At 42.9% G+C, this 15,068-nt stretch overlaps 1 protein-coding gene across 1 annotated transcript in view; it reads right to left on the bottom strand.

Annotated features, from left to right (window-relative positions):
• Positions 1-14,682, bottom strand: part of gfra1b (gdnf family receptor alpha 1b) — a 196,792-nt gene extending 182,110 nt beyond the window's left edge. Inside the window, exons 1-3 of the mRNA XM_078224358.1 lie at positions 14,240-14,682; positions 13,401-13,700; positions 13,194-13,289 (exon numbers count right to left, since the gene is read on the bottom strand). Coding sequence (XP_078080484.1) covers positions 13,194-13,289; positions 13,401-13,700; positions 14,240-14,279 — 436 coding nt within the window. The 5' untranslated portion in view covers positions 14,280-14,682. The remainder of the gene's footprint in view (positions 1-13,193; positions 13,290-13,400; positions 13,701-14,239) is intronic.
• Positions 14,683-15,068: the final 386 nt, after the last annotated feature.

Below are 15,068 nucleotides of genomic sequence, written 5' to 3'. Positions count from 1 at the left end.
TGACTCCTACAAGCTGCCTATCTATGTTTTATAGTTGACCAGCTGTACAAACTTTTCATAGACCAATAAGGCATAAATCATTCATGTTATCATTCAGTAATTAGAATAAAAGCTACCAAGACACTGAACTATCACAAAATGTGAAGGCAAGACACTGATTATTTTTTAACTTAGAAGGAACTCAGCCAATGAAAATCAGAATGAAAATTACAAAGATAACTATGAATGAAAGAGGCCATTCAGCCTCACTCATTCAAATTCTTTAAGGCTGTTGATTAGAATTTAATGTCAGATTAACAGTACAAACGAAACTGCTGTTTTACATAATTTAAAGTGCACTCTGGGATATATATTTAAAATGAGGAAGGGCTGATTTAGCTCAGTGGCTACATGTTATACATTCTGCTTTATTCCAGCTGGTCTGACTATTATTGTAGGCTGTTGATTATAGTTCAATAGGTAGTCATACACATGTTAACTGCAAGTCTTTATTGACTCTTAGAACCATTTACAGTATAGGGTACAAACTAGGATCCATTGCCATGCTTGGGTTTGCACAGGGCTCCACCCAACACCACGCTGACTCCGGGTGCAGGTCATGCACTCCCTTACATCACTGTGGGTGGTACTATACTCTGTCTCATATTAAACCTGTACGTGCCAGGTCCTTATACTACACATCCCCCCAGTCTTTATCCAATGTATTTAATGTTATATTAGTTCACTTCATGTCTTACATTGTTATTACTATGTCCTCAGTGTTACTACATTATCACCATTATTACATTATCACTACCCATTCTCCCCTTCAAGTCCTTCAATTCAAAGGTTTAAATGGTCATGAGGCCTTATAACTCTTCCATATATTGTTCACACTGCTGTTTGAGGAGCTGCTGATTCTTTCTGTAAGTTTGGAGACTGTTCTAGCATCTGGGCATGTTCCTCAATATCTTTCCATTGCATAGGGGGGATGGATGGACAGTGTTAGGCAACTCCTCCTGTTTCTCCTGACGGCACCCCCTGTGGTGTCAATCAGTAGGAACAAGGTTGGTCCTCATTCTTTTCTGCAAGTTCTTTTCTCTTGACGTCTTTAATCCAGACCTTGTCACCTTTCTCTAATTGTGGCAAGTGTCTGGAGTGGTTCTTTCTGTTGTAGATGGCGACTTGCTTTTGCTTATAGGATGGCTCTCCAGCTTGGATATACTGGTAATCATAGAATCTTGACAGTGCGGAAGGAGGCCATTTGGCTCATTGTGTCTGCACCTACTCTTTGACAGAGAATCTTTCCCAGGCCCTATCCCCATAATCCTAGTGTGAGGTTTTTTTGACAGGATTGGAAGTAGTGTGTGGAGTTTCCTGTCCATCACACGTTCGGATGGTGACAGGTTGTACTGTAAAGAAGTTGACCTATGTATGAGCAGTGCTGAGGGGAATAGCTTTTACTGTACAGATCTTCTTTCAGTCTTCCCATTTGATTGTGGATATCCTGGGGAGCTGGTATGGTGGTTGGAATTGGATGTGGTGGCCAAGTATTCATTGGAAACCGCCCGTTATCGGACATTTCATATGGGATGCCATGGCTCACAAATGTAATTTGTTCTTTAATTACTGCCTATGTGGTACTTGTATATAGTTGCTTCACCTCAATCCATCTGGAGAAGTAGTCCATCATGATAAGGCACGATTTTCTGTTGAAGATGAACAGCTCAAAACCCAGCCTTTCCCGTGACCTGTTAGTGAACTGTGTGAGGGTAAGGGGCTCTCTTTGGTCCATTCAATTCCTGGGCGACATTGTCAGTGATAAAGACATGACGGCAAACCCACAAAAAAAAACAAGGCTATCAGCAACTTCCCAACACCATCCTGATCCTGTTAGTGCAACACACAGACCGGCAATTTGCAATGATGTTTTCAATCATCTTGGAAATTCCTGGCCACAAGACAGCATATTGAGCCCTTGCTCTGCCCTTGGTGATGCCCAGGTTCTCTGCCTTCAAGGAAACTGGGATGACCAGCCGTTCATCGTAGACCATGATGTCTTCTATAATCGTGAAGTGTTTTTGTCATTTGAACTAGGTCATCTTTCTTGGTAGTATATATGGATGTGGGTATACTCATCGCACATCTGTTCCTAGTGAATCTGTTGGAGTTTACTTGTGATTGCTGGCAGGTCTTGAATTGAGGATGGTGTTGTGAACTGTTTCTTTGTGGGTCTGTCCTGTTGCCTTTATCACCGATGATGTGACCCAGGAATTTAATTAATGTTTTGGAAAACTTGCATTTGTCATTCAATGGCAGCCCTGCTTCCTACAGGCGCTCTCAGATTGCTACCAGTCTCTTGTCTTGTTTATTCAATGTTGCACCATGAAACAATACATTATCCATGTGACAAATGACCTGCTGAAGTCTCTGCAAAATGGAAACATTGTACATTGAAATATTTCTGGCATTGATGTGATTCTAAACAGCAAGCAGTTGAAGCAGAATCTGACAAAATGGGTGATAAATGTTGTCAGAAACCTGGACTCTGTGTCAAGAGGGAGTTGCCAACAGTCGCTGTTTGCATCCAGTTTTGAAAATCTCTGCCTTCAGCTTCCAGGTCTTTCTCTGGAACTTTTTCCTGCCATTTTCCTCTGCGCCTCTGCTTCTGTAGTTGCTCTTCAGGCCAGAATGCTTTGTTGAATTTTTTGCAGTCTTCCAGCATTTCGCTTGGCTCTGTATTTTAGTGAGGTTCTACGCTTTTATCTCTCAGCTACTACCAATATGTCGGGTTTTGGTTATAGGTCTGAAGAAGTCTTTGTAGTCATACTAGGGTTAAAAGTAAGTCTTTATTGACTATTATGCCTATTTACAAACATAGTAAAAGGTAAAAGCTAGGGGCTGTCTCCATGCTTGGGTCTGCATGCGGCTCTGTCCAACAGCACGCTGACCCTGGATGTGGGGCTGGGTAGTACTGTTCTCAGTCCCACATAAACCCTGTATGTGTCAGATCCTTATACAACAACTATCAGCTCTATCATGGAAACTGAGCAGTTAAAATAATAAAGTTCAGGTGAGTTATGAGTGATGAATTACTATGGAAAAAAAGTACTAGTCTAGGATTGTTTACATAATAGCTTAGTTCAATTGTTGAACTCTTGCTTCTGAATTGGAAGGCTGTGGTTCAAACCCCCTTCTGGATTAAACACGACCTCACTGCAGTACTGAGGGAGTATAAAGTATCTGAAGGTACTGCCACCTGAATTAACTATTGAAGAGCTCACACTAATAATTGAAGAGCAGTGAACTGCACTGGCCAAAATTCTACTCTTGGCACCGTCCAAAGCAAATCTAAATTGCTTGATCGGACATATAGTACCTGATTTTTAACCCATTCCAAACCCACTCACTTGCGGAATTTAAATTAGGGCTCGTATTGCAATTTCTTTCCTATAGTCACTGTAATCAATTGCCTACAAAATGCTTTTGAATATAAGATACCATTAGGGGAGATTTTCTGCTTTGTTCTCAACACATGCTAGGAATACGTATCAGGAAAGTTTGTTCTCCCAGTCTGCAATTTTCTGTTCATTAAAATTAATGGACAGAATATCATGAGCTGAGGATGTACTATGTGCTCCCAATATGTGCCGAGAATGCCAAAGCAGAAATACTCCATTTATATAATCACAAGTCTTTTTTTTTCATAACCATAACATTTTATGATCTGATCTACAAGTGACATATTTGAGTACTCCTCATTCACAATTAGAACAGAAGTGAATGGGTATACATATTTTAATATAGTAATTGATGGAGTAAAAATGACAGTAATATGAAATAGGATGCTCCAGTCGGATTATTTCTAAAACCCTGCAATTTATGTAATTAACAAATGGTGGAAAAAAGTAGTAACTAATGCCTAATCCTATGACTAAACAGAGACCAAAGTTATAATTCAATGAAATATAAAGTAACAGAATATTACAAATCAAAACTTTGATGAGTAAATGCCAACAATACTATAATGTTCATTTCATCTCACACCTCCATAATTAGGTGGATAAGGGTGAAGTAATTTAATAGGCATGAAATGATTTGCTTGGAAAGGAGCTCCTGAATTATTCACAGATCATATCACAAAACTGCACAAAGATTGTGTACAAACTGACCTCTGGCACCCTCACCCAAATCCTTTTATATCAGAACAGCAACTTAAAAGTGTGCGTCACAAAGAGCATGAAGGAATTTATGAGTAGCGAACTCCATGCTTTTTAACATAAAGGAAGAGAAACTATACCACGTCCAAAAGACTAGGCACAAATATAAATCAACTTCTTATCATTTAAATTGGAACCTATCCCCATTAAGATTTCTCTGTTTTTTTAAGAACAAATTAAATTGTTGTAAATTACTATTTAAAGTAAAGTGAAGCATATTTACTAGTCACAAGTAAGGCTTACATTAACACTGCAATGAAATTACTGTGAAATTCCTCTAGCCGCCACACTCCGGTACCTGCTCAGGTCAATGCACCGAACCAGCATGTCTTTTGGACTGTGGGAGGAAATTGGAGCACCTGGAGAAAACCCACGCAGACACGGGGAGAACATGCAAACTCCACACAGACAGTGACCCAAGCTGGGAATCGAACCAGGGTCCCTGGTGCTGTGATGCAGCAGTGCTAACCACTGTGCCGCCCCACTGCCACTGAGAAACACTATGCACACACAGCTCTTGATTCATTCACTGATTTTTATTTTCATGTGGACAGTGGGTCATTTTAATTTTGAACAACTACAGAACTGTATACATCTGAATAATCGCCCAATATCAGCCAAGCTGTCAGGAAATCATCATCATGCTGTTGATACCATGTCATGGTGTGGTTGTTCGGTTGTTAGCAGCACAAGATTTGATATGCTACTTATAACAATCAAAGTGAAGAGAAATAGACCTGAACAATGTAAATGATTTTGCAAAAAAAACTCACTAATTTTCACAGAAGTTATATTATTCATACATGGAGCCAATGAAACATAAGGCCCGATTTTACTATCAAGTTGCGCCCATTTTCGGGCGCGCAAACTTGGTAAAGTCGGGTGTGAGGTGACTAGTGCGATCTGCACCCGCCTCCATGATGGTTTCCCCTTTACCAAGGCCCGAAAATGGCCACGATCGAAAACACCCCGAAATAGGCGTGACGGTCATTTAAATGCATTTGCATGCATTTAAATTGACTTTACAGGCTGCACACCCAACCTTACTGGCACTTCCCCCTTTACCACCGCGTTCGCCCATCCAGTTTCAGCGCGAAACAGACATGCTCTACAAAAGTCTGATTCGGGCACTCCAGCCAGTGAGGAAGTAAGTGCCAAGCATCCAATGGCTCTCTGCATGGGATCTGGGGTTGGGGGGTCCACTGCCACTCTGCCTATAATCAGTGAGGGGGAAGGGGTTCCGCCTCCACTCTGCCTATGATCAGTAAGGGGAAGGGGAGTTCTGCTGCCACTCTGCCTGTGATCAGTGAGGGGGAAGGGGGGTCCACCTCCATTCTGCCTATGATCAGTGAGGAGAAGGGGGGTCCGCTGCCAGTCTGTCTGTGATCAGTGAGGAGGAAGGGGGGTCCGCCTCCACTCTGCCTGTGATCAGTGAAGGGAAAGGGGCAGTCTGCAGACACTCTGCCTATGATCAATGAGGGGAAGGGGGGTCTGCTGCCACTCTGCGTGTGATCAGTGAGGGGGAGGGAAGTGAGGGGCCCATGATCGGTCTGGGTGGCGGAGGGGGAGGGGGGATAAGGAGGTCAGTAATGTTGTGGGGGTGGGCCAATGTCTGTGGGGACCAGGGGGAGGTATTATCCGGCCCGGGAGCGATGTGGCAAGGAAACCACATTCAATCCTTTTTTTTCTGCGCATGCACAATTGGAGGCGTTGATCAGAGCTGCAAGATTTTGGGCGCATTAAGCTCCGCCACAGGCTTCTGCAGCGTGATTCAGAATTTCTGATGTTTTTTCAGGCAGAGTGCGTATGGGAGCTCCTGAAAACGGGTCTAAAAGTCCTCCCAGCACTTAGAATGAAAATGGTAAAATAGAGTCAGTACTTGCAATGACAAGGTTACCAGATACTGACATATTCATGATAATAATAGTGGCAGTATTTTAGAATGTTATTGCAAAGCACAATGAACAGATGGGAGAGGATGTACAACTATAATCCTACATATTAGACCATAAGACCATAAGACATAGGAGCGGAAGTAAGGCCATTCGGCCCATCAAGTCCACTCCACCATTCAATCATGGTTGATTTCAACTCCATTTACCCGCTCTCTCCCCATAGCCCTTAATTCCTCGAGAAATCAAGAATTTATCAATTTCTGTCTTGAAGACGCTCAACGTCTCGGCCTCCACAGCCCTCTGTGGCAATGAATTCCACAGACCTACCACCCTCTGGCTGAAGAAATTTCTCCTCATCTCTGTTCTAAAGTGACTCCCTTTTATTCTAAGGCTGTGCCCCCGCGTCCTAGTCTCCCCTGCTAATGGAAACAACTTCCCTACGTCCATCCTATCTAAGCCGTTCATTATCTTGTAAGTTTCTATTAGATCTCCCCTCAACCTCCTAAACTCCAATGAATATAATCCCACGATCCTCAGACATTCATCGTATGTCAGGCCTACCATTCCTGGGATCATCCGTGTGAATCTCCACTGGACCCGCTCCAGTGCCAGTATGTCCTTCCTGAGGTGTGGGGCCCAAAATTGCTCACAGTACTCCAAATGGGGCCTAACCAGTGCTTTATAAAGCCTCAGAAGTACATCCCTGCTTTTGTATTTCAAGCCTCTTGAGATAAATGACAACATTACATTTGCTTTCTTAATTACAGACTCAACCTGCAAGTTTACCTTTAGAGAATCCTGGACTAGGACTCCCAAGTCCCTTTGCATTATGAATTTTGTCACCGTTTAGAAAATAGTCCATGCCTCTATTCTTTTTTCCAAAGTGCAAGACCTCGCACTTGCCCACGTTGAATTTCATCAGCCACTTCTTGGACCACTCTCCTAAACTGTCTAAATCTTTCTGCAGCCTCCCCACCTCCTCAATACTACCTGCCCCTCCACCTATCTTTGTATCATCGGCAAACTTGGCCAGAATGCCCCCAGTCCCGTCATCTAGATCGTTAATATATAAAGAGAACAGCTGTGGCCCCAACACTGAACCCTGCGGGACACCACTTGTCACCGGTTGCCATTCTGAGAAAGAACCTTTTATCCCAACTCTCTGCCTTCTGTCTGACAGCCAATCGTCAATCCATGTTAGTACCTTGCCTCGAATACCATGGGCTCTTATTTTACTCAGCAGTCTCCCGTGAGGCACCTTGTCAAAGGCCTTTTGGAAGTCAAGATAGATAACATCCATTGGCTCTCCTTGGTCTAACCTATTTGTTATCTCTTCAAAGAACTCTAACAGGTTTGTCAGGCACGACCTCCCCTTACTAAATCCATGCTGACTTGTCCTAATCCGACCCTGCACTTCCAAGAATTTAGAAATCTCATCCTTAACGATGGATTCTAGAATTTTGCCAACAACTGAGGTTAGGCTAATTGGCCTATAATTTTCCATCTTTTTTCTTGTTCCCTTCTTGAACAGTGGGGTTACAACAGCGATTTTCCAATCCTCTGGGACTTTCCCTGACTCCAGTGACTTTTGAAAGATCATAACTAACGCCTCCACTATTTCTTCAGCTATCTCCTTTAGAACTCTAGGATGTAGCCCATCTGGGCCCGGAGATTTATCAATTTTCAGACCTTTTAGTTTCTCTAGCACATATTCTCAGTTCCTAATAAGTACCTTGTTACTTGGAGATGCTGAGCGAATCTCTCATGCTTCCAAAGAGAAAATACTGGTCTACCTTCGCTGGACCACCATTCTCTTCGAGCAGAGGATTCAGTGCAGATTGCTCACCAACTCAATCACAGTTGGCCTAGGAGATGTATTCAGTATATTGCATGAATTCCGTTGAATGCAGAGATAATACTTGAAGCAAAAATAATTACAGGAGCTCAAAATTTCAATTAAAAATATGCACAGAAGTGGACTGGGTCACTTCTGTGTTGTGTAATGGGGCTAAAAGAGCTCACACTCTATATTTTTGGAAATATATAATATACATATATACCGTGGCTCATTTCTATAATTTTAAAACTGGACAATGATCTTTTAAAATAACTAATGTCTGGCTGCGCCTCTTGAACAATAAGAGCTATTTGGCAGTGTCACATAAACGTGTGCCTCATTATCTCTGAAGAGAAACTAAAGGCCTCTGTCGGCTGCAGAGACCAAATTCAAAGATGTTATAAAAAGGCCAACTATATTTCATTGGCCAGGCCTAGCCAACTGGAGCCAAGTCATCTGCTTGGATAAAGGACCCTGCAACCTCCAATTAAGACTCGATGGTTGGAACAGTAACAATCTCAGGAACCCAGGCAAAGAGATATAGACCTTCACCAAAGCCAAAGGAGAGCAGTGGGAGCCATATGACATGTTCCCCCCGACCCGCCCCCCCCATGATGGAACAGTTAATATTGCCCTGTGCAGCTGCAAAGCTCAACCTGTCATCTTTCCATCTACCAAGCAGCAACAGAGAAAAGAGGCTCTGTTAATATTTGAATGCCTGACTCCATCTACATTGTTTTTGGAACTTATGTAATAGCGCCTAAAAGATTGATTCATCTCCATGTGTCTATCTCAATGTGAAAGTTAACTCTACTGGAAAAATGAATTATCCAGCAACAGTTCAACCTGCCAAGCTCTCTGAAGGAATATACTGTTGGACTTTGATTCTGGACTCTGGACACATGTGGAATTTCGTTGTCTTTGCCCTGTACATATTTTTTTCTCTATCCCTTTCTTTTATTTTAAGTGAATAGGAGGCAATATTGCTACCATCCTCCAGTGTTTGAGTTTGTGCAAATAAACTGACTCTCTAAGTTCATTCTATCATGGGTGGCATAGTGGTTAGCACTGCTGCCTCACAGCGCCAGGGACTTGGGTTCGATTTCTGGCTTGGGTCACTGTCTGTCTGGAGTCTGCACGTTCTCCCGTGTCTGCGTGGATTTCCTCCGGGTGCTCCGGTTTCTTCCCACAGTCTGAAAGCCGTGCTGGTTAGGTGCATTGGCGATGCTAAATTCTCCCTCAATGTACCTGAACAGGTGCTGGAGTGTGGCAATTAGGGGATTTTCACAGTAACTTAGAATCATAGAATCTACAGTGCAGAAGGAGGCTATTTGGCTCATCGAGCCTGTACTGACAACAGTGTCCCCCCTGGTCCTATTACTGTAACCCTCCTAATCCCCCTGACACACTAAGGGGCAATTTAGCATGGCCAATCAACCTAACACGCACATCTTTGGACCGTGGGAGGAAACCAGAGCACCCAGAGGAAACCCACGCAGACACGGGGAGAATAGGCAAACTCCATACAGAGACTCACCCGAAGTTGGAATTGAACCCAGGTCCCTGGCACTGTGAGGCAGCACTGCTAGCCACCGTGCTGCCCCAACTTCACTGCAGTGTTAATATAAGCCTACTTGTGACTAATAAATAAAATAAAATATATATCATGAGTTCACTGTGGGATTATTTATGGAAATTGGATCACCCCAAAACCAAAGGATTGGGAAATACACAACCGCTTATCAAGGAGGAAGCAAATCAAAAACACCTTACAGATGGGTGGTGAGAGGAGAAATCAGGACTGTATAACTTAAACCCCCTTCTGTCCATAACAGTTAGCATACTAGCCCTACACTTTTAAAGTGGACACTTTGGTCCATCTCCTTCATGGATCAGTACGCTGAGCCATAGATATAAAAAATGTAAAGGCAAAATACTGCAGATGCTGGAATCTGAAACAAAAACAGAAAATGCTGGAAAATCTCAGCAGCTCTGACAGCATCTGTGGAGAATGGAGCCAATGTTTTGAGTCAGGATGACCCTTCATTAGAGCTGGAGCTTGCATGTGGCAGAAGGGGACCTTGGCCTTTTCCACATCTGCCTTATTAAGTCCGTGTTGGGAAGGTTCATGAATGGCATCTAGCCTGCACCAATCAAAGCCCTTAAGTTGTGATTAATGATTACTTAAGACTCGGTGGCACGTGGCACAGTGGTTGGCACGTGGCACAGTGGTTAGCACTGCTGCCTCACAGCGCCAGGGACCCGGGTTCAATTCCGACTTCAGGTGAGTCTCTGTGTGGAGTTTGAACATTCTCCCGTGTCTTTGTGGGTTTCCTCCGGGTCTGGCTACCACCCACACTCCAAAGATGTGGGGTTGGGTTGATTGGCTGAGTGTCACCGCCCCCCCCCCACCACCCCCCCCCCCCCCGCCCTCCGCCTTGCTGCTGACCATTGTGACAACCACATCAAGATCTCCCTCCTGCCATCACTCACCAATGGCCTGGGTCCTGAGACAATCCTGGGTCTCGGGTGGGTCTATTGCCGGCAGCAACCACTGTTCCTGCAGTGCCACAGCCAGGCACTGAAAAACTGCTGGCCTCTAATTGGCCAGCAGCCCTCAGTGGACAGGGCTTCTGCACCAAAGAAATGCTTGATGTTGCCCAGTTAGGTTTTTTTTTAGAGATGATAGTGACTTTAAGGGGCAACTGGACAAATACATGAATAGGATGGGAATAGAGGGATATAATCCAGTAGAGGGAACAGTAGAGGGTTTTAGTTCAGACAGACAGCATGGTCGGTGCAGGTTTAGAGGGCCGAAGGGCCTGTTCCTGTGCTGTAATTTTCTTTGTTCTTTGTTCTCTTTGTTCTTTTGGTGCCTGATTGGCACTTAATATGGCAGGATTTCCCTAAAAAGGGTGACGCTGGGCTCTTGTTAGCTCTCCAGCTAACAGGTGAGACTCCCATTGTCGATATTAAATTCCACCCTTGGTGTAAGTTAGCATAAAGGCTGCATAGTTTTGGCTGAGTTTAAGTTTACAGAGGAGGAAGACTGACCAGGAGAGATGAGTCTGGAGCTAACAAAGGCATTTATAAGTGCCTTTCATGAAGCAAGGCTATTTAGACTTACACAAAATAGTGACACTGGTAACTGCAGTTATTTTTAATTAATCAACAGATTTGTTGTTCTTTTATTTTATGGTTATTAAAAAATGCACCTAAAAAATGTAGAGTATATTGCATAGTCGTGCTGTCTTAGAAAATTTAAACAATGAATGGAACCAAAGCATAAATTATGAATGATACAATTATGAGAATCCGTGACTTGTCACGCTGGAATCCAAGCACTGTTTTATTAATATAGTTGCTAACCCTGACCACGTGGTGCCATGATCAGGTGACTGTGCATTGCTCGAAGATACACAGGCACTACATCAGCTGCACTGCCCAAAAGGCAAGGCAGTTGCCATTATTGTCAACCCTATTCTTACACACAGTTACAATTTCTGCTAACTCTAAAGCAATGTATCATCAAGTTTAATCCGAATGTTGAAACAAAGCTGCCCCCGCAACTTCTAAAATAGTCTGCTGCTTTCCTTATCACTGAAACATGCCTGCTTTTAGTGCTAATCCTAACCCAGTTTAAAACTGTATGGTTGCTGCTGTTCCTGATAACTGCCCATAATGGTAAAGCTGCCATCAACGCAGCAGGGTTGCCAACCCATTTCCAGATATATATTTCTGCTAAATGGTGCATGAAACTTCCAGTTGCATACCATTTTTTTTATTAAAAGCAGAAATAAAAAGACAGTATTCCTTGGAACTGTGGCAACATTTGCCATTATCAAATGAGTTTACCGATAAATTCATTTACTCCCAACTCTTTTGCTTTCAATTTTCCAATTCAGCAATCTGTGCTTACACACTCTCCACTTTTTCATCAATATCTGACATTTTATTATTTTTCTGAAAAATTCTATTTGCTTCCTGCTACATGGAATGATATATTTTTGCTCTTGCCAACGTACAATATTTAATTCTTCAGAGCTCCAAGTCCCTGTAAAATCTCGAGAGAAAATAGAACTTAATGTAGTTTTATTTTTCTCTGTTCCAGATGCTATGATTTTCTTGTCTGGAAATATATGAAGAATTTATTAAATTATGGATTTAATAAAAGATGCAGAGATTTCCTGAGCGGCATTGGACCAGTGTAAATTATTTTTTCAGAATTAATTTCGACTAGATTTCCTGTTGCATCTAGAAAGGTAAAAAAATTGATTTGAAGCAAATCTCTGAAGAGCATTACCCCTTATAGGCAGCACTACTTGAATTAATTTAGTAAACTCCGTGCATTACGTTTGTGGGCGAGTCCTACCAGTCTAGATGACAAATGCACAGACAGAACAAGTAAATGTAATAGTGAGGCAGGTGAAATAGAAGCAAAGGGGAGTCACATTGCCTCTCATTACTGAGAATACCCGCTCTGACGTGCCCAGACATTTGACACGAACTCTCGCCAAACCTTTGTAATGTACCTGGCAGATAACTGAAAGGGCTTTATCAGATTTTCAGTGACGGAACAAAACCTCTACGAGGGTGTAAGACTGCCATCTACAGACAGAAACCGAACATTCCCGAGATTAGGGATGAACACTTGAGGAAAAGCCCATTTCCCCCTTTCAAAACAGGACATAGGTTCGCGCGATTAAATTTGGTTGAACAACAACTAACCATAAGCAGGCTTGCTCATTTCATTTTTTTGTTGCAGAGGTAGATCCATTAGAAAAGGGGGAATTATAGATCGGTTTTAATAGCCGAATGTAACGAAGGTCAGTGATCTGCCCCTCTGCGCTCTCCACCCTACGATATTCCAGAATGGGTGTGCTGCACAATGCCCCGATCAAACTGGGAGCACCGTCGAAACTCTACTTTGAAAATAACCCGGTTTTAAGACACATCTGCTTTACATTTCACTGATATTTCAGATTCTTTAAAATGTTGCTATGCTTCATTCTTGATGCTACTTCAAGTGTAGCGGCAATGCAGATTTGAGCTGGAAAGTTGTGTCGGATTGATTGGTGGAAGAAAGATACTGCGAAGGCTCTAATCCAGGCGCTACATTGTGAATAATTCACAAAGCAACATATAAATCTGGAGTGTACAGGAAAAGTGGGTCTTAGTGCGTTGATGTCATTTAAACGTGGTGTTTAGTTGTTTTATTATATGAACACAATGAAAGCAACATGCAACTCTAAAACTTCTTACCTGAAATGATGGATGCTGCCCTGAATATGTCTGAAAGCCTATTGTTCAGTGGCTCGTAAGGAGAACCGACCAGATCATGACCTGTAATTGTAAACCCTGAGGGAGGTACAATCACAGTGTGTTGAGTTACATTGTATTTTTTTAATCTTTAGAAGTAGCTTTTTACATGATTTATTTTAAAAGGAGCTTTGAAACTATCTGCCGTACCATGCATGAAACTTTGGTGGATACTCCAATATATTCGGAGACATCGCTTCTCGTTCTTCATGCCCCGCTTACACCTGCAGTTGTACAGCGGGCTCTGTTGGACCACCTCCATGGCGCTGATACACTCGTTCTTGGCTTCAGGTCCGGTGACCATGCTAGCACTACCGGCCAGGCATTGCCTCAGGGTCCGATACTTACTGCTGCAGGCCAGGTCACCGGTACACAGTTCATTGGCCTTTACGCAGTCAACGCGGTTAAGGGTAGGGACAAAATTCCCACCTGCAGTCTTAACTACCGCATCTGGAGACGGGGAAACACACGAGACAATAATAAGCACATATTAGTCCAAAAGGTTTCATGATCTTCATAAATAATAATAGTGAACCGATAAGCACCCCCCCCCCCCCGCCTCCCAAACAACATTGCAGACAATTAACCACATCCAAAGCATTTCCAATAGTTATCTAACGTAGGATAATGTTCCAAAGGGAATTATCAATCTTTAAATACATTTCAATGCTGGTTGAAGTGATATGAAGGAAGATATTAAATTAACATTTTGTGTACACCACGAACACTTCAATGTATTTTTTTCCTAAGGAAATGTCGAATTTGACGTTTAAATATTACACAATAAAACATTACGAGTATGATTCACGTGGAACCAAATTAAACAGTTTAATCAACCGTCAGAGCTAAAACGTCTTTTGTTGGGCTGATCATTTGAAAGGAGGTTGTTAACGTATCAAAAAGGCCTCCAAGACGAAGCATACTTCTCTGTTAAGTTTATGAGAGTGGAGTATTGTTGAAAGGTGGATGGAATGTATTGTGTATCTTACCTATAACGGGCAGAACGAAGTACAAGGCTGTGGAAATCATTGCGGCTCAGCTCTCTCAGCGCACCAGATATGAACAGCTTTGTTTCATTAAGTAGATTCAGCACTTTGACACTCCAGCGTGCTGTACGGACCAACGATGCAAATTATTCCAGTTCAGATCCATTTAGTTTTGGGCACTGACCCCTTTAACTGGCGAGCCAAGCTTTGCCCTCACTTTTAGTCACAGCAGTTGAACGATTGGAGAGATTTTCTTGCGAGCGCGATCTGTAAACCTTTTTTAAAAAAAAAAATTCACATGCAGTATTATACAAATAAGAAACCCTCGCCCCCACAGTATCAGGCCATCCAGCAATAAAGCCTGAAAGTGTTAGCAGACATCCAAGCGATCCATCAGTTCAGTACCTTGTTCAGCCCCCACTGCTAAGCCTTGTCTTAATGTGTGTGATGTATCCAGCACGCTCACACCAGCAGCAGCCTGCTTTCAAAGAAACGCCTGCAGCTTCCCTCAACTCCGAACTCGCATTCAGCCACTTACAGTACTTTCTTACGCACCGTTTATTTCCAAACCCCCTCCCCCGCCTCCCGCCAACGATCCTTCCCCTCCCCCCCCACCCCGCCGCCCTCCAGCCTCTTCATCTTCCTCGCTTTGAAACGAATACGTGACATTTTAGTTACTGGATGATGTACCGAGTTAAATGATTGTTTCTCATTTCCGTTTGGCAAGGAGCTTATTGGAGGATTTACACGTGAAAAAAAGGTTCAAAACTATTGTTCAGCTGGTGATCAGATAGATATGGAGAGATCGATTGTTTCATACTGAGCACATTGC

This window comes from Mustelus asterias, chromosome 11 (genome assembly GCF_964213995.1).
Source record: "Mustelus asterias chromosome 11, sMusAst1.hap1.1, whole genome shotgun sequence".
Classification (NCBI taxonomy): domain Eukaryota; kingdom Metazoa; phylum Chordata; class Chondrichthyes; order Carcharhiniformes; family Triakidae; genus Mustelus; species Mustelus asterias.
The sequence above is the reverse complement of the archived record's forward strand: the minus strand, read 5'-3'. Positions and strand labels throughout refer to the sequence as shown.